The following is a 19,354-nucleotide window of genomic DNA, read 5'->3' as shown; positions in this document are numbered from 1 at the left end:
CAGAGGAATACGTTCCAACCAAAAAAACTGATTAAAACCTCAGAAAAAGAACTAAACAAAACAGAGATAAGCAATGGACCTGGTAAAGACTGAAAAGTCATCATCATAAAGATGCTCACCAAACGCAGGAGAAGAATGGATGAACACCATGAGAACTTCAACAAAGAGACAGAAGATACAAGAAAGAACCAAACAGAAGTTGTAACTGAATGAAAAATGCACTAGAGGGCTTCAACCGCACACAGGATGAAGACAAAGAGTGAATCCGCAGGCAGAAGACAAAGCAGTGGAACTCACCCAGACAGAGCGGCAAAATGGAAAAAAAAAAAAGTTAAGATAAGAAACTTTGGAGACAACAAGTGGAATAAACATTTGCATTATAGGAGTCCCAGAAGATGAAGACAACAAAGAGAGAAAGAAAGGACCAGAAAAATTATTTGAAGAAATAGTGGCTAAAACGTCCCTAATCTGAGGAAGGAAACAGACACCCAGGTCCAGGAAGCCCAAGAGAGTTCTAATAAGATGAACCCAAAGGATCACATCAAGACACACTATAATTAAAATGGTAAAAGTTAAGGATAAAGAGAAAATCCTAAAAGCAGCAAGAGAAAAACAACTTGTTATGTACACGGGAATCCCCATGAGGCAATAAGCAAATTCTTCAGCAGCAACTTTAAAGGCCAGAAGGGAGTGGCATGACTATTCAAAATGCTGAAAGAAAAGAACTTCCAACTAAGAATTCTCTACCCAGCAATGTTTTCACTCAGAATTGAAGGAGAGATTAAGAGTTTCCCAGATAAGCAAAAGTTAAAGAAGTTCGTCATCACTAAACCAGCCCTACAAGAAATGTTAAAGGGATTTCTTTAAGCTGAAAAGAAATGGCACTAATTAATAATAAGAAAACATACAAAAGTAAAAATCTCACTGAAGATGGTATAACAAAAGTAGTGGATCAATCACTTATAAAGCTAGCATGAAGGTTAAAAGATAAAAGTAGTAAAATTAATCAGAAGAAAGTACACACACAGACTGAGAGCGAAGTTATAAAAAAAGAATTCCATGCAAATGGAAATAAAAAGAAAGCTGGAGTACCTATACTCATATCAGACAAAAGAGACTTTAAAACAAAGATTGTAATAAAAGACAAAGAAGAGCGTTACATAATGATAAAGGAGTCAATCCAGCAAAAAGATGTAGCATTTATAAATGTATATGCACCCAACAGAGGAGCACCAAAATATACAAACCAAACATTGACAGACTTAAAGGGAGAAATTGAAAGCAATACTATAAAGGTAAGGGACATTAACACCCCACTTGCACCAATGGATAGGTCATCCAGACCAAAAACAGTAAGGAAACAGCAGATTTAAATAACACGTTAGATCACATGGACTTAACAGATATATGCAGAACATTCCATCCAAAAGCAGCAGAATACACATTCTTCTCAAGTGCACATGTAACATACTCCAGGGCAGATGACATGTTAGTTTACAAAACACGTCTGAATAAATTCAGAAAAATGAAATCGTATCAAGCATCTTCTCCAACCACAATGGTATGAAACTATAAATCAATCACAAGGGAAAAAAATGGGGAAAACCACAAAAACGTGGAGATTAAACAACATGCTACTGCACACCCAATAGGTCACTGGAGAAATCAAATACTTAGTGACAAATGAAAACAGAAATACAATCTATCAAAAATCTACAAGACACAGCAAAAGCAGCTCCAAGAGGGAAGTTCATGGCAATTAGGCCTACCTCAAGAAACAAGAAAAATCTAAAATAAACCAACTTTACACCTAAAGGAACTAGAAAAAAAAGAATAAACAAAACCCAAAATTAGTAGCAGGGAGGAAATAATAAAGATCAGAGCAGAAATAAATGAAATAGAGACCCCTCCACCGCAAAAAAAACCCCAATAGAAATGGCCAACAAAACTAAGAACTGCCTCTTTGAAAAGATAAGCAAAATCAACAAAACTTTAGCTAGACTCACCAAGGAAAAAAAAGAGAGAAGACTCAAATAAATAAAATCAGAAATAAAAGAGGGGATATTAACAACTGATGCCACAGAAATACAAAGGATCATAAGAGACTATTAACAATTATATGCCAACAAAATGGACAACCTAGGAGAAATGGATAAATTTCTGGAACCACACAATCTTAGTAACTGAATCATGAAGAAATAGAAAATGTGAATAGACTCATTACTAGCAAGGGAATTGAAACAGTAATAAAAAAATCTCCCAACTAACAAAAGCCCAGGAGTAGATAACTTCACTGGTGAATTCTACCAAACATTCAAAAAAAAATGTTTTGAAGAATTCTCAAACTCTTCCAAAAAACTGAAGAGGAGAGAAACCTTCTGAACACATTTTATGAAGCCAGTATTTCCCTGACACCAAGACTATACAAGGACACCACAAGAGAAGAAAATTGCAGGTCAGTATTTCTGATGAACATAGATGTAAAGATCATCAACAAAATATTAGCAAACGATACATTAAAAGGGTCACATATCACGATCAAGTGGATTTATTCCAGCAGTGTAAGGATAGCTCAGCACCCACAAATTAATCAACGTGGTACATACATTAACAGGATGAAGGATAAAACCATATAATCCATCTCAATAGATGCAGAAAAAGCATTTGACAAAATTTAACACCGATTTATGATAAAAACTCTCAACAAAGTGGGTACAGGGAGAGTGTATTTCAACATAATAAAGGTCATATATGACAAACCCATAACTAACATCACACTCAATGGTGAGAAGCTGAAAGCTTTTCCTCTAAGATTAGGAACAAGACAAGGATGCCCACTCTCATCACTTTCATTCAACATAGTATTAGAAGTCCTAGAACAAGTAATTCTAAAATTTGTATGGAAGCACAAAAGATCCCAAATGTCCAAAAAACAATCTAGAGAAAGAAGAACAAAGCTGGAGGTATCACGCTCTCTGATTTCCAACTATACTACAAAGCTACAGTAATCAAAACAGTATGGTACTGGCACATGAGCAGACACATAAATCAATGAACATAATAGAGAGTTCAGTAATAAACCCACACATATATGGAAAATTATTTTATAACAAGGGAGCAAACAACATACAATGGAGAAAGGATAGTCTCTTCAATAAATGGTGCTGGGAAAACTGAACAGCCACATGAAAAAGACCACTAGACCACTACCTTAAGCACAAAAATTAACCCCAAAAGAATTAAAGACTTGAATGTAAGAACTGAACTATAAAATTCCTAGAAGAAAACATAGGCAGTATCCTCACTAACCTCAGGCGTAGCAATTTCGGTGGATCTGACTCCAAAGGCAAGGGAAACTAAATCAACAAATGGGACTGCATCAAACTAAAAAGCTTCTGCACAGCAAAGGAAACCACCATCAAAATGAAAAGGCAACCTACTGAATGAGAGAAGGTATTCTGCAAATCAGGTATCCAATAAGGTGTTAATATCCAAAATTATAATGAACGTATACAACTCAACAACAAAAATCCCCAAACAGCCTCATTAAGAAATGGGCAGAGGATCTGAATAGACATTTTTCCAAAGAAGACATACAGATGGCCAACAAATATATGAAAAGATGTTCAACATCAGTAATTCTTAAGAAAATGCAAATCAAAACCACAAGAAGGTATCACCTCACATCTGTTAGAATGCCTGTTATCAAAAAGACAACCAATAAAAAGTGTGGGCAAAGATGTGGAGAAAAGGGAACCTTCCTGCACTGTTGGTGAGAATGTAAATTGGTACAGCACTATTGGAAAACAGTATGGAGGTTTCTCAAAAAATTAACTACTATATAACCCAGCTATTCCACTTTTGGGTATTCACCAGAAGAACCTGAAAACAATAATTCAAAAAGATATCTGCGGGCTTCCCTGGTGGCGCAGTGGTTGAGGGTCCGCATGCCGATGCAGGGGACACAGGTTCGTGCCCTGGTCTGGGAAGACCCCACATACCGCGGAGCGGCTGGGCCCGTGAGCTATGGCCGCTGAGCCTGCGCGTCCGGAGCCTGTGCTCCACAACGGGAGAGGCCACAGCAGTGAAAGGCACGCATACCGCAAAAAAAAAAAAAAAGAAAAAAAAAAAAAAAAAAAGATATCTGCACCCCTATGTGAACTGCAGCACTATTTACAACAGCCAAGATATGGAAGCAACCTAAGGGTCCATAAAATGGAATAATGGATAAAGGAGATGTGACATACACACAATTGAATACTACCCAGCCATAAAAAAAAAAATGCAATCTTGACATTTCTAACAACATGGATGAACCCTGAAGATATTATGCTAAATGAAATAAGCCAGACTGAGAAGGCCAAATACCACATGATTTCATTCATATGTGGAATCTAAAAAACCAACCAACAAAAGAGAAACAAACTCATACATACAGAAATCATATTAGTGGTTACCAGAGGGGAAGGGAGTTAGGAGATGGGTGCAAAGGGTGAAGGGTGTCAATTATAACGGTGATGGATGGTAACTAGGCTTGTGGTGTGATCACTTTGCATTGAATACAAATGTCAAATTATAATGCTGTACAACTGAAACTTATATAATAAAAAATATCTGGTGAATTTACCTTTAAAAATTTTCAATTTGTTTCTCAATTATAGTTTTCAAACATATTCAAAAGCAGAGAGAATAAATCTCATCATTCAGCTTTGACAATTGTCAATATATGACCAATTCTATTTCATCATATTCCCATGTATTCACTCCCATCCCTGATTATTTTTTTTAATATTTATGTGTGTATGTATGTATGTATGTATGTATGTCTGAGCTGGGTCTTCGCTGCTGCACGCGGGCTTCTCTAGTTGCAGCGAGTGGGGGCTCTTTGTTGCGGTGCACGGGCTTCTCATTGTGATGGCTTCTCTTGTTGCAGAGCACGGGTAGTTGTTGCACGTGGGCTCAGTAGTTGTGGCTCACAGGCTCTAGAGCACAGGCTCAGTAGTTGTGGTACACGGGCTTAGCTGCTCCGCAGCATGTGGGATCTTCCCGGACCAGGAATCGAACCCGTGTCCCTTGCATTGGCAGACAGATTCTTAACCACTGTGCCACCAGGGAAGCCCCTAATTATTTTTAAGTCCCAGATTTAACATTATTTCATTTGAAAATATTTTAGCTTGCATTTCCAAAACTAAATCTTTTTTTTTGCGGTACACGGGCCTCTCACTGTTGTGGCTTCTCCCGTTGCGGAGCACAGGCTCCGGACGCGCAGGCTCCGCGGTCATGGCTCACGGGCCCAGCCGCTCCGCGGCATGTGGGATCTTCCCGAACCAGGGCACGAACCCGCGTCCCCTGCATCGGCAGGCGGACTCTCAACCACTGCGCCACCAGGGAAGCCCCAAAACTAAATCTTTTTAAATAAACACAACCACAGTACTGTTGGCACATTAAAAATTAATAATTTCTTAAGATCAACTATTCTTAAGATCAACTATTCAGATGGTGTTTTTTTCCTGATGTTTCAAAACAGTCTGATTTGGTAAACAAAATCCATACATCATGAATGGGCAATATGTATCATTAGTGCCCCTTCCATCTCTTTCCCTTGTAATTTTCTGTTGAATTAACAGAGTTGGTTTGCAGTTTCAATGGTCTGAATTTAGCTGACTGCATTCTCATGGTGTTTAACATGTTCATCTGTCTCTTGTATTTCCTTTAAATTCATAGTTAGGTCTAGAGTCTCGATCAGATTCAGGTTCGCATATTTCTTTTTTCAGCAATACTATTCAGAGATGGTGCTGTGTACTTCCCTCAGGAGGTACATAATGTCTGATTCTCTTTTGTGATGTTAGCAGCCACCAACAATCATGTCTAGATCCCTTAGTATATAAGGGTTGTAAAATGGTGGTATTCCAATGATATCATTCCTCCTTTGTTAGAAGGAATGCTTATAAAGAACAACTTTCCCTTATCACCTAATTGATTATCTCCAGACACAGACTGTACAGGAAAAACAAGTGCTCATTTCCCTTATTTACCAATTTTAAGAATAATGAACTAGTTCCCTAGAATCCTCTAAAAGTGATTTTTTTAAAAAAATCACTTTATGAATTTAGAGACTTAAACATATCAAATGCTTTGATACAACATAATAATCATCCTACTGCTGTTCAAACTGTCCCATCTTTGGTCAGTGGAAGTTTATTCAGGTTGGCTACTGAGTCCTTTTGTCATAATCTATCTATCCATCCATCTATTTATTTATAGCTTTCTTGCTTTTTGCTAGGTCAAGATATTCTAGGCTCACACTGTGTATTTCATTCCCAAGACCTGGAATCAGACATCTTCCCAAAGAGCACTAAATTCTTTTAGTGGGAAATGGTATTTGGAGACCACAATTTGTGCACCAGCATGGCTCATTGCTACTGGGTCCTTCATGTTACAAGGCTAAATAACATGTTTTTTTTATAATTAAAATACCTTATCAGTTTCTACTGATACTATGAATTCAAAATCAGGAGTACAAGGTAAATCAACCTTACTCTTACATTTTTACCATCTAACCACCACACCTGTTTTTAATGATATGTACATAATTACTATTTTGAATTATCCCACAATACACACACAACAGTTTCAGTAACACTACAACCAACTTTGGGATTAATAAAAACAGCTGACTTGGGGGGGGCAGTTATTTCTTGTCCTTAGGATATATTTTGGTAAGCATGTACAGTCAACTTATTGTGTTTTAAAGTCACTTGAAAAAGTTCCTCTCTGAGAGGCTATACCACCACCACATACAGTTAATTTCATTTTACTATTTTTACTGATTTGTCTGCATAAAATATTAATGTTGTTCTAATGTTAAACTGATATTGTTAGTAACCTCTTCTCTTTTCCCCAACTTATTTGAAGTACTTACTCCTAGTTAATACCAATGTGACAACAGGAAGTTGATTCAGCTTCTCACATATACTCTCCTTTCTCCCTCCATTCTTTGAAATTGTGGCTGATCTACTTTGCATTCTATACTGTTTTCCTAATAACGATCATTTAATCTTGGTTCTTTTGGTAAAATAAATGTAATGCTCACCACAATTCTTATGTCAAAATCTCTCGTTGGTTACCTAAAACTTGTTCTCTTACAGGGACCGTTCCTGGAAACAATATTCCCTGAGTGATGAAATCAGTATTTTGTGGTCTTTTTACCAATACCTGAAAGTCAGTTGGCTGGATATAAAACCCACAGCTTGCCATTTTCTTTTGAGTATTTTTAGAATGTTACTCTCTTACCTTCTGGCATAAAGTGTTGGTGATGACAATGTTATTTTATAATCTCTCGTGAATCAGTGATTTTACTAGATAATCTCTCAGTGTTGGCATTCCTGAACCGATTTTCCAAGATAGGCAGTGCGCCTTTTCAATGTATTTTTTAAAGTAGTATTTTAGGGACACTTTTTTGAATTGGGTTTTTAGTATTTGTTTTGATCTATTTCTTTTAGTCTTGTTCTTTGACATTCCTATTACATGTATATTAGGTCTCCGCCTACTTTAGGTATCTTTTGTTTTCTTTTAAATCCTTTGGATTTTTAATTTTTAAATTAAAAACATCTGCCCTTTTGATCTTGTATTTCTATTTTTAAACATTTATTTAAATTTATTTGTTTACTTATTTATTTTTGGCTGCGTTGGCTCTTTGCTGCTGCACGCAGGCTTTCTCTAGTTGCAGTCAGCAGGGGCTACTCTGTTGCGGTGTGCAGGCTTCTCACTGTGGTGGCTTCTCTTGTTGCGGAGCACGGGCTCTAGGCATGCAGGCTTCAGTAGATGTGGCACACGGACTCAGTAGTCGTGGCTTGCGGGCTCTAGAATGCAGGCTCAGTAGTTGTGGCGCACAGGCTTAGTTGCTCTGCAGCATGTAGGATCTTCCCGGACCAGGGATCGAACCCGTGTCCCCAGCATTGGCAGCTGAATTCTTAACCACTGTGCCACCAGGGAAGTCCCTTGTATTTCTCTTTAAGACATTTTCTATTACTTATTTGCTTTGTGTTTTTTCTAGTTTAGTCTACATTCTGATATGATTTTCTTTTCCTTCCTGAGTGCTATCATCTCTTTTCAAATCTTCCTTTTTCTGTAATCAATCTTATTTGAGTTTTTCTAATTCTATTTTATGTTGTTCTTCACAGTGTCTATCATTTTCTAAATTTTTTAGTTTACTTTGAAGTACTACTGTTTTGTAAGCCTGTCTTTTTCGTGGATTCCATTGCCTCTAGGGTTATTATTTGGTTCCTAATTCTCTTTTCTCATAATAATTTGTAAGGAGTTCGACTGTAATCCTTTTTTTCACTCATGTATTAAGTGAAGTAAAATTTCCTGTACTTCAGGAGAACGGGGGGATCACAACTGCTTTCCGAGCTTCATGGCTCTGGAACTCTGACTTGTGTCGTTCTCCCAAAGTGACAGACAACATGGCTTCATACCTTGCTCTCTACTTTTATCAGCATCTTTTCTTTCCTTTGCCCCACTGTCTGCCTTGCTTAAATCATGCTCTCTTCCCAGCAGATTCTCCTCTGTCTGGGGGTCCTGGAAGAGAGCTTGTATGGCTAAGAAGGCTTCAGTACCATGAAACACCGGCCTGTCACAGAGCTCTCGCATTGAACTACAAAGAGCACCCTGCGTCTCAGTTTTGGTTGTTGTTCTCAAGTTGGCCCATGTGCTCCAGTGAAATGCTGTTGCCAGTTCCTATTTTCTGACCTGTGAGGACCCCAGGCAGCCTTCCCTCTCCATCCTCCCCCACAAGTGTGACACCACAGGGTCTGGTTTGTGGAGCACCCCACCTGCTTGTGTTGCCTACTTTCGTTGTAGATGTTGACCATGCAGTCTGCAGATTTGCATCCATGTTTATGTGTTTATGGTAGGATTCTAGCAGACTCTACAATTATACCTTGCCATTTCCCAGAATCCTAATTCACTCTTTCTGGTAATTTACACATTTTTAGCTATCCATGCGATTTTAAGCTTATGAAATACATTTTTATTTCTATCTGCTTGTGTGCCTCAAGGGTTTTTTTTTTTAACAGTTTGAATCCTTTCTAGATACCACCAAAGTTTATTATGTACTTCATATTTTTATCTTCCCTGTTTTTGTTTTTTAATTTTTTGGCCACACCATGCGGCATGTGGGATCTTAGTTCCTTGACCAGGTATTGAAGCCACGCCCCCTGCAGTGGAGGTGCAGAGTCTAAACCACTGGAGCACCAGGGAAGTTCTTCTTTCCTACTTAAAACCTTAAAATTAACTAGACAGATCAACTAGATCTTATGAAAATTTCAGAATATGTCAGAAAAATCAAAACTGATAAGAATCCATCCAAAAAGAATATTTAAAGTCATATTCAATAATGAGAAAATTTACTCAGCTAAAAACTACCTTATATCAACAAGAGAGCATTCCAAAGATAATCTTCCCATGGTCTTTAGGTTTTCTTGAAGTTCTCTTAAACAGTTAATATTCACTACTAGTTCAACACCCACGTCATACAGCAAGACCTATGAAAACAATAACTTATTAAGTCTATGGAAAGACAGTGCTTAAAAATTTTTTTTTTGCAAACTGAAAAGCATGATAAAAATTGGATGAAAATACAAAATGCATTCACTTTCATGATTATATTTTTAATGCTGCATTTACCTCCACCAATGTGTCTGTAACCATTCTGATGATCTGGCCCCTTTGCCACTGATTTTCATCTGGGATCTTAACAGCACAGTGCATATTGCTCTTCCATTTAACAGGTTCCCATTTTGAGTTTTCATAAGCAGAGACCATCTTTTCTCCTAAACTATGTAAAGAAAAAAAATGTTAACTCTCGAAACCTTTTCTTGTAACGTACAATTCCCTGACTCCCTGTCTTCTACTGTCCTCCCTCCCTCATTCTATTCCAAACAAACCGGCTACCTTGTTCTTCCTTGGACACCCAAGCACATTTCCACTGCAGGGTCTGGAACTAGTTCTTCCCTCTGCCTGACGTGAGCTTCTCTCAGGCATCTTCATGGCTCCCTCCCTCCCTGCCTTCCGGGTCCACTTCAAGTGTCACTGACTCTGTGAGGTCTTCCTCCCCCACTGCTTGATCTTTCTCGTCTTCATCATCATCTGCTGCACTGAATCCTTTGTTCACTGTCACTCCCTCTACTAGTATTTAAGCTCCATGACAGCACAAGCTTGTCCATGTTTTTACCACTGTATCCCCAACACCTATAATACTGGCTGTCAAATAATAGGCACTCAGTAAGCATTTGTGGAATTTATAAACCCTAACACAGTGAAAATAACCAGTAAAAATATTATTTGTATACTTTTAACTGGCTTTTTAGTGAATATTTAGCTGAAATAATTTTGTACTTTTAAAATTCTGCATTTATGACTTCTAGATCTTTGAAACGAAATACAGAAAAAAGAATAAAGCTACACGCACAATGTTTTCTTTGAATGTTATACCTATGAAGTAAGTCTTCTGTTAATAACCACTGAACATAAATCTTCTCAGGAGACACTACGTTGCAGATGTACACAGGCAGTTCCTTATAATAAAGTGACTGCAGATCCTCATTAGGTAGAGATTTTGCAAATACAGGATTTAAGTTGTTTACTTCATTTGAAATAATTTCTTCTGGAGAAGGATCCCATACTTCAGTATGCTTTTTGGAATTATCTTTGAGGGTATATCTGAAAAATAACAAAATCCATTAGCAAAAAGAGTAGCTTGCAAAATATTTATGTTTGTACTTGCTTAGATCTAGAGATGAATAATACGATTTTAGATACGATTCACTGCTCTGCAGTTTTGATACTAACAGAAATTTTAGTCTTTTGCAGAGCACAGGCTCCGGACGCGCAGGCCCAGCGGCCATGGCTCACGGGCCCAGCCACTCCGCGGCATTTGGGATCTTCCCGGACCGGGGCACGAACCCGTGTCCCCTGCATCGGCAGGCGGACTCTCAACCACTGTGCCACCAGGGAAGCCCCAGTCTTTTTTTTAAAAAGAGTTCTTAATGATTAACAAAGGACAAAGAGGACAAGTAAAAGCCAAACTTTCTATTTTAAAAACAGTTTAAAATACCAAGTGTGCTCATAATTACACAATTTCCCACTGATATTTTGTACTCACAAAGGAATAGAATTATTCAGTGTTTTTTTTTTGGTGACTTGAATATTTCTCCTTGACTAAAAAGTATCCATCTGTCTGAGAATATAAGTGGAAAACAACTGCTATTTTAAAATACCTTAATAAGCAAAATTATAGAAGTGTTTAGAATGTTTAATGAATCAGATTAGCTCAGATTCTAATCACAAATAATTAATGTCAAAATTTCTTTAAAGGAAAAAACTTAAGTTCTTTCACAATAAGCTTGAGATTTTGCTAACCAAAGAGACTAACAATTTTTCCTTCTAAATCTAATGGACAGTTTTCAGTCCTTACTCAACATCTACTCTGAGCCTAAACTAGCTACTCTTTCCTTCTTGAAATGTTCTCTTTCTTTGGTTCCTGGTTTTTCTTTAGTTTTAGGTTCCCGATTTTTTTTTTTTTTTTTTAACTTCTCTCTCTTGTAAGTGATAATGCTCAGACTTGCATCTTCACCTAGGAAGACTGGGATGATTGATGAAAGTGATGGACTCATTTATTACGTGTATGTTAACTTGCCATCTGAATCACCTAACCAGGTCTCTCTTCCATGCTCCAGACCCAGGTACTCATTTCTTTCATTCAACTAATATTTCTTGGGTACATACTGTGAGCCAAGAATGCTAGATCCCAGAGATATGGCAGTGGACAAAATAAGCAGGGTTCCTGTCCTCCTGGAGCTTATGCTATTGTGATACTGAGAGATCACATAATTACACAAAAAATAAATTATACAGAACAAGGGCATAGGCCAACGAAATCTAACCCAGTCTGTGAGTTGGAGAAGGTTTCTCTTGATTAAATGACATTTCAATTGAGATTTTAAAAGGACAAGCAGAAGTTAGTGAGGCATTCCAGAAACCAAAAGAAAACATGTAGCTTTGACATAGTAGAGCAGTAGGACATGACATGAACCTTAAGGTAGACAGGGACCAGAATATTTGGGAAACATTATGTTTTATTTTATAAAGGATGGTGTGCGTATATGATATAGTTGAGCCCGACAGACTAGACTGTGGAACTTCACATTTCTTTTCTTCTTATGCCTCAGGTGCTCAGGGCACGCACTGATCAAGGGAAGTTCATGTTCTACTTTGAGGACAGGCTGCCAGAGCAGCAGAGGTGGTTTATGAAAACTGGTACCTTGGGAGGGGCAAAGCAATGTGCTTTTATAAAAGTTTCAAAAGTAAATACTGTAAGTGCAATTAGTTAAGATCACGGGCTGTTTCCACTCTCACTTTCCCTGTCCTATTTTTTCTCATCTTGGATGTTGGCCAAAGCATTCTGGGTTGGCTAAGGGGAAGCTGAGTTGGAGACACATTTAGTTTGGATTTAGTGGGATACAGTTTTGTGGCTCAGGACACGTCCTGTGGAGTTACACTATTGCTAGCCATCTTGGTGCAGCAGTGGGTTCCAGAAATGCTCCCACAACCTTAGTGTCACATATGAAAACATAAGGTTCAATACAAAGCTAATGCACCACTATGTGTAATAAGTAATTGAGCCACTGTACACCTGCTTTTCTGGCATAACAGTGCTTCTCTTTCATTCTTTAACATGTCCCAGTTTGGATGAGAAATAGGGTTACCCTGTTAATAAACAAATTAAATCATATATCAATACATTAATAAATGTCAAATCAAACTGTATTAAAGATTCATTATAATAAAACTTGAAGTGTCTTGAATATTATGTATATACATAATGTATGTATAATACATGAAAGAAATAATAGATTCTCCTAAAATTAATTTTAGAAATTTACATGACATTACCAATAATTGAGCTATGGCACTAAAAAACTTAAAAAAAAAATTACCAATAAACAAATTTCGATCAGCCACACTAAAGACTGGATTACTTTTCTATTCTCTCCATAGGGATATCACAAAATCTGATATTTCATGTGGTAATCAGTATACAGCTAAAAAAGAAAGTATTTTACAGATGAGTCTGAATTTTCTAAAATTTGTGGTATTTGTTAACTTTTGAAACTCTAATTTGTTCATTTCTTTTGCCAGCCTATATAAATATTACTTTTGTTTTTTAAATTCTATAGTTATAATTTTGCATTCTTTTTCTCAAAATGGGGTCTCCCAAATGGTAAACTTCAGGCTGACCCAGGAGACCTGGAGTTGCCCTTGCCGGGCACAAGCCTGAGCACCAAGGGTGAGCAGACATGGCCGCCTCTCCCCTCACCCCCCTTCCTTAGCCGCTGCAGCGCCCGCTCCTCACTCTCACCACGCAACCCCTGCGGTCCCACGGCCGAGGGCATGGCCCACAGCTCCCCACCGCTGCACAATGCTTTTGCTGCCTGGAGATTCTCCCTCTGCTTTCTTAGCCACAGGACCTCATGCAATACACCCAGAGCGGGTGCTGCCTTCACTCTCCCCACAAACCTGTGCTCTGTTCTCAGGGAATGGTGTCACCAGTCACTGGTGGTCAGGTCAGTGATCCTGAGTCAACCTCAACTCCCTCCTCTTTCTCACCTACAATGAGCAGCAGGGTCTTGTGATGCTCACCCCCTTTATGTTTCACGATCTAGCCATTTTCCATCTCCAGGTGTTTTTTTAAAACTTGCCATCAGACACAGCTTTCTAAAATGCAAATCTCTCAGTCCTCTGTTTAAAATCCTTCAATAGGGCTTCTAAAAAAAAAAAAAAAAAAAAAAAAAAAAAAAAAATCATAAAATCCTTCAATAGCTCCCCTTTCTTCAAGGGATAAACTGCAAACACATTCAAGTGTTTGAAAAGTACTGTAATTTACTTCTCAGTGACTGAGTTTCCTCAATTATCTAGTCTCTGCGTTTCTCCTGCCATACCAGCCACCAGTACCTTTTTTTCTGTCCGTTAGCTGTGTGACTATACTAACAATACATAAACACACGTATTTTTCCTGAATGCAGGCCTTCACTCCTGGTTGTATTAAAGAATTCAGCTTAAGTGAGAGCTCCACTGGTGAGCTCTCCAGGATTCCCACAGCACTGTAATTACCCTTTGCACAGCCCTTATCGCACTGAAAGGTCAGACTGACCATCTCCTTTCCTACTACAAACCAACCTTACTCACCACTGAGTATAGCATAACAAGTCAGCCTGTAAATATTTCTCGCTTATGTAACTGAACAATAAGGACTATTAGCTAATGGGCTATTTTTTTAAAAAAAACAAGTTTATTGAAGTGTATCTTAGATGTCAAAAAGTTCACCCATTTCAAGTGTATGACAGTAACTTTACCAAATGGTATAACCACCAGCATCGATCAGTTTTAGAACATTTTCACACATACACCCCCGTAAGACCCCCCAAGTCCATTTACCCTTAATCCTTGTGCCCACTTCTAGCCCCAGGCAACCCCTAATCTACTTTCTGTATCTACTGGTTTGCCTTTTCTGGACATATCATACAATTAGTAATCTCGTGTTTCTGGCTTCTTTTACCTAGATTAAAATTTCTGAGGTTTAGGGACTTCCCTGGTGGTCCAATGGTTAAGATTCTGTGCTCCCAATTCCGGGGGGCTGGGTTTGATCCCTAGTCAGGGAACTAGATGCCACATGCCGCAAAGAAGATCCCACGTGCTGCAACTAAGACCCGGCACAGCCAAATAAATAAATAAATATTTTTTAAAAATTTCTGAGGTTTATCCATGAAGTAGATGTGTCAGTTTGTTTCTTTTTATGGCTGAACAATATCCCACTGTAGGAATATACTGTGTCCTGTCTATTCACCAGTCACTGGATATTTACCTTGCTTCCAATTTTTGGCTAGAATATGAATAGTGCTGCTATGAACAACTGCTTGCAAGTTCGTGTATGGACGTATGTTTTCATTTCTCCTGGGTAGATACCTAGGAGAGGAACTGCTAGGTTTTATGGTACTTTTATGTTTAAATTTTGAAACATCCACAAGCCATTTTCCAAAGAGCTACACACTGTTCTGCGTCCCCCAGTAATGAGGGTTACTCCACGTCCTCACCAGCATCTGTAATTGTCTGTCTTATGTATAACAGCTGTTCTAGTGGGGGAGAAATGGTACCTCATTATGGCTTTAATCTGCATTTCCCTGATGATTAATGACATTGAGCATCTTTCATGTACCGATTAGCCAATTGTATATCTTCCCTGGTAAATGTCTGTTCATATATTTTATCCATTTTCTTTGGTTGGACTTCTTATTGAGTTTTAAGAGTTCTAGGAATTCCAAAAACAAGTCCTTTATAGGATACATTCTGCAAGTATTTTCTCCCGGTCTGTTGTTTGTCTTTCACTTACTTAACAGTGTCTTTTGAAATGTACATGTTTTAAATACGATGAGGACAAACTTATCATTTCTTTTCTTTTATGGACTGTGCTTTTGGTGTCTTATCTTAGATATCTTTGCTCAATCCATTGTACTGAAGATTTCCTTCTTTTTTCCTCTGAAGTTTACTTTTAGCTCTTAATTTTAAGAGTATAATCCATTTGAGCTAGCCTTTGTGTACAGTGTGAGGTAAGAATTATGCAAATTAAACCAAATATGAGACACCACTACACATCTACTAGAGCCAGCAGAATCTGGAACACCGACAGCACCAAATACTGGCGAGCACGTGGAGCAACAGGAGCCTCATCACTGCTGGCGGGAACGCACACTGGAAGCTACTGTGGAAGACAGTTTGGCGGCTTCTTATAAAACTAAACATACTCTTATCATAGGATCCAGCAATTGTGCTACTTGGTATTTACCCAAAGGAGCTGAAAACTTACGTCCACACGAAAACCTGCACGCAATCTCTATAGCAGCTTTATTCATAATTGCCAAAACTTAGAAGCAACCGAGATGTCCTTCAGTAGATGAATGGATAAATAAACTGTGGTGCAACTAGACAATGGAATATTATTCAGTGCTAAAAAGCAATGAGCCAGAAAAAGACACAGAGGAACCTTAAGTGCATATTACTAAGTGAAAGAAGCCGATCTGAGAAGGCTACAGACTGTATGATTCCAATGTGGAAAAGACAAAACTACAGAGACAGTAAAAAGATCAGTGCTTGCCAGAAGCTAGAGGGGAGGGAAGGATGAACAGGCTCTCACAGAGTTTTATGACAGTGAAAATACTCTGTATGATACTATAATGGTGGATTCAAGTCAGTATATATGTCAAACCCCACAGAATACACACTAATATAAACCATGGACTTTGATGATTATGACACGTCCATACAGTCTCACTGAGACCAGCGAACACAACACGTTAGGGGGTGATGATGGTGGGGAGGCTGTGCCTGCGTGGGGCAGGAAGTGTACGGGAACTCTGTGCCTTCCGCTCCACGTTCTGAACCCAACACTGCTACAGAAAACAAAGCCTATCTAACAAAATAAAAAGGGTGACAGACCTGAATATGAAACATAAAACTATAGAACACACAGGAGAAAACCTTTATGACCTGGGGTTAGGCAAAGATTTCTTACCTAAACACAAGCACCTGAATTATAAAAGAAAAATCATTGTCAAACTGAACTTCAAAACCAGAACCTTCTGCTTTTCTTTTTTTAAATAAATAAATTTATTTATTTATTTTTGGCTGCGTTGGGTCTCCATTGCTGCGTGTGGGCTTTCTCTAGTTGCGGCGAGCGGGGGCTACTCTTCGTTGTGGTGCGCAGGCTTCTCACTGCGGTGGCTTCTCTTGTTGCAGAGCACGGGCTCTAGGCACGCGGGCTCAGTAGTTGTGGCGCAAGGGTTCTAGAGCGCAGGCTCAGTAGTTGTGGCACACGGCATTTGTTGCTCCGTGGCATGGGGGATCTTCCCAGACTAGGGATCGAACCCGTGTCCCCTGCACTGGCAGGTGGATTCTTAACCATTCACTGCGTCACGAAGGAAGTCCCCCTTCTGCTCTTTGAAAGACACTTTAGGAAGTCAGATTGGAAGAAAATATTTGCAAAGCACATGCCTAATGAAAGGCTTGTATCTAGAATGTATCAACAACTTTCATATTTCAATAACAATAAGCAACAATGTTTTTTTTTTTTTTAGCAACAATGTTTTAAAAGGGCAAAACATCTGAAAAGATACTTCACCAAAGAACAGATACAGACAGCAAATAAGCACATGTTAAGATCCTTAATGTCATTAAGGAAATTAAAACCACTATGAAGTACCACAATACTCCTATCAGAAGGGCTAATATAAACACAAAATGATAAATTCAAGTGCTGGCAAGAATGGAGACTAGAACTCTCATACACAAACATCTGGCAGGTTCTCATAAAGTTAGAAATAAACTTACCTTACAAGCAACAATTTCACTCCTAGGTATTTACTCAAGAGAAAAGAAAACATACATATGTCTACACAAACACCTGTATGCAAATTCTATTCATAAAATCTTCCTAAACTGGAAACAGCCCAAATGTCCATCAACTGGTGAACATATAATATTGTGGTATCCATACAATGAAATGAGCAGAGCAATAGAAACTACTGATATAGGCAACAACATGATTGAATCTCGAAAGCACTGTGCTAAATGGAAAAGTCAGACACAAAAAGGCAAAATATTATATGACTCCATTTATATGAAGTTGTGGAACAGTCAGAATTATGGAGACAGAAATTCGATCAGTAGCTGTCAAGGACTGGGTGTGGCGGAAGGAGACTGACTACATAAAGGCACAAGAGGGAACTCTGAGGGGTGATGGAAATAGTCTGCATCTTGACTGTGATGATGGTTGCATGACTATATGTATTTATCAAAACTCATAACTGTACCTAAAAAGGGTGAATTTCTTATTGTATATGTTATATATCTCAATAACCCTACTTAAAAAAAAAAAAGAAAACTCAGACCAATACATTTGAATGTTTCCTCTCCTTTCCTTCCCCCTCCCTCGCTCAGGACCTATAGTGAAGAAGGGCAGGCCCTCTCTTCTGCTACTAGTTCCGTTCCTCCCTTGTTAGGGGGGAGGTGGGGGGAGAGCCAGACCACATGCTGAGCATGTCACTGCAGGCCTCTGCTGGGTGTCTCCTCACTGCTCCTCTGGCTTCCCCTGGCAGGCATCACGTGTGGGTGTTATCAAATAATTGGCTTTCTTAATGGCTGTGCGAGGGAGTTCTTCAGAAGACCCCTCAGGGGCCAACCCCACTGCACAAGTCACTATTGTGGAAGAACTGCTGTGTCTTGACTTCACACCCTCCCACCCTCCCTAGCACCACTCTGCTCTTCTGATTCTGGGGTCACCTCAACCACTGGCCTGGCCTGGGTCTCAGCACAATAGCTCAAGCCTGGGTCTCTCTGAAAGTATCTACCTGAGCCCAGGAAAGATCCACATGTCTCCAGGTGAGAACATGGGCTTCTCTGCCACGATGCTCACGCTAGACCCTGCCGTTTCTCTTCCTGATCCTCTTCACAAAGGTTCAGGAGGCACCTAAGCAGACACCCCACCTAGAATAAGACGCCAGTCTCCTTTTCTTAGAAGCACCCTCCATCTCCAGGAGCCATTCTTGTTGTTGTAGAATCCCTTACAGATGAAGGAAAAAGCCACTCTATTCCCACTAGACTAAAGACTCCAATTATTTTTCCTTCTCTTTTTACTGACCCATTAACAGGGAAAAGCTCCTAAGTCTATAGCCTAAGCAGATAATCAATGGGGAATGATACGCCAGTTTCCCTTCTTGTGAAGTGTTACATATGAAGTAAAAATAAAAGTTTACAGGTCCACTTACCCTACTTCATAAGATGCTAGGCCCTCTTTAACTAGCTGGTCATTAATACTGGTAGGAGTCATTCCAGGAGCACCATGAAAATCGAAAAGCTCAACTAAGAGCACATTGTCTTCCAGAATTTCTGTAAAACCATTAACACTAGTTTGGGGAAAGAAACAAATATGTCCCAAAATATACTAAAGAGCAATTTTTAAAAACCTGAGAACTTAATTTCCTTCATTTTGCATAATGTCAGTCTCTCTCTAGGGGTAAAAGTAGCATTTTTCACACATAAAAGAACTGCCAATGTTAATAAAATTTTCGTTTTAGGTTATTGTGTACTGTTCCATAATGAACCGAAAGCAGCTTAAAGCTTTTAGATTCAGAAAATACATAGTGACATATACTTATTGAAGCAGCATTCTGTTGTGTTTTTAAACTGTTTTATTGGATTCTGCCAAATTCCAGAGGACAAAAGAAATGAATGAAAGTTAATT

The 19,354-nt window shown here is 38.8% G+C and overlaps 1 protein-coding gene across 1 annotated transcript in view; it reads right to left on the bottom strand.

Moving 5' to 3' along the window:
- RNF17 (ring finger protein 17) overlaps nt 1-19,354 on the bottom strand; it is a 109,871-nt gene that overhangs the window by 33,112 nt on the left and 57,405 nt on the right. The window contains exons 19-22 of the mRNA XM_024751247.1: nt 18,879-18,999; nt 10,495-10,722; nt 9,688-9,838; nt 9,427-9,545 (exon numbers count right to left, since the gene is read on the bottom strand). Of these exons, the coding sequence (XP_024607015.1) occupies nt 9,427-9,545; nt 9,688-9,838; nt 10,495-10,722; nt 18,879-18,999 (619 nt within the window). The remainder of the gene's footprint in view (nt 1-9,426; nt 9,546-9,687; nt 9,839-10,494; nt 10,723-18,878; nt 19,000-19,354) is intronic.

The sequence above is a fragment of the Neophocaena asiaeorientalis genome, unplaced genomic scaffold (assembly GCF_003031525.2).
Source record: "Neophocaena asiaeorientalis asiaeorientalis breed wild unplaced genomic scaffold, Neophocaena_asiaeorientalis_V1.1 scaffold897, whole genome shotgun sequence".
NCBI lineage: Eukaryota > Metazoa > Chordata > Mammalia > Artiodactyla > Phocoenidae > Neophocaena > Neophocaena asiaeorientalis.
This window is presented reverse-complemented; position numbering and strand designations above follow the sequence as displayed.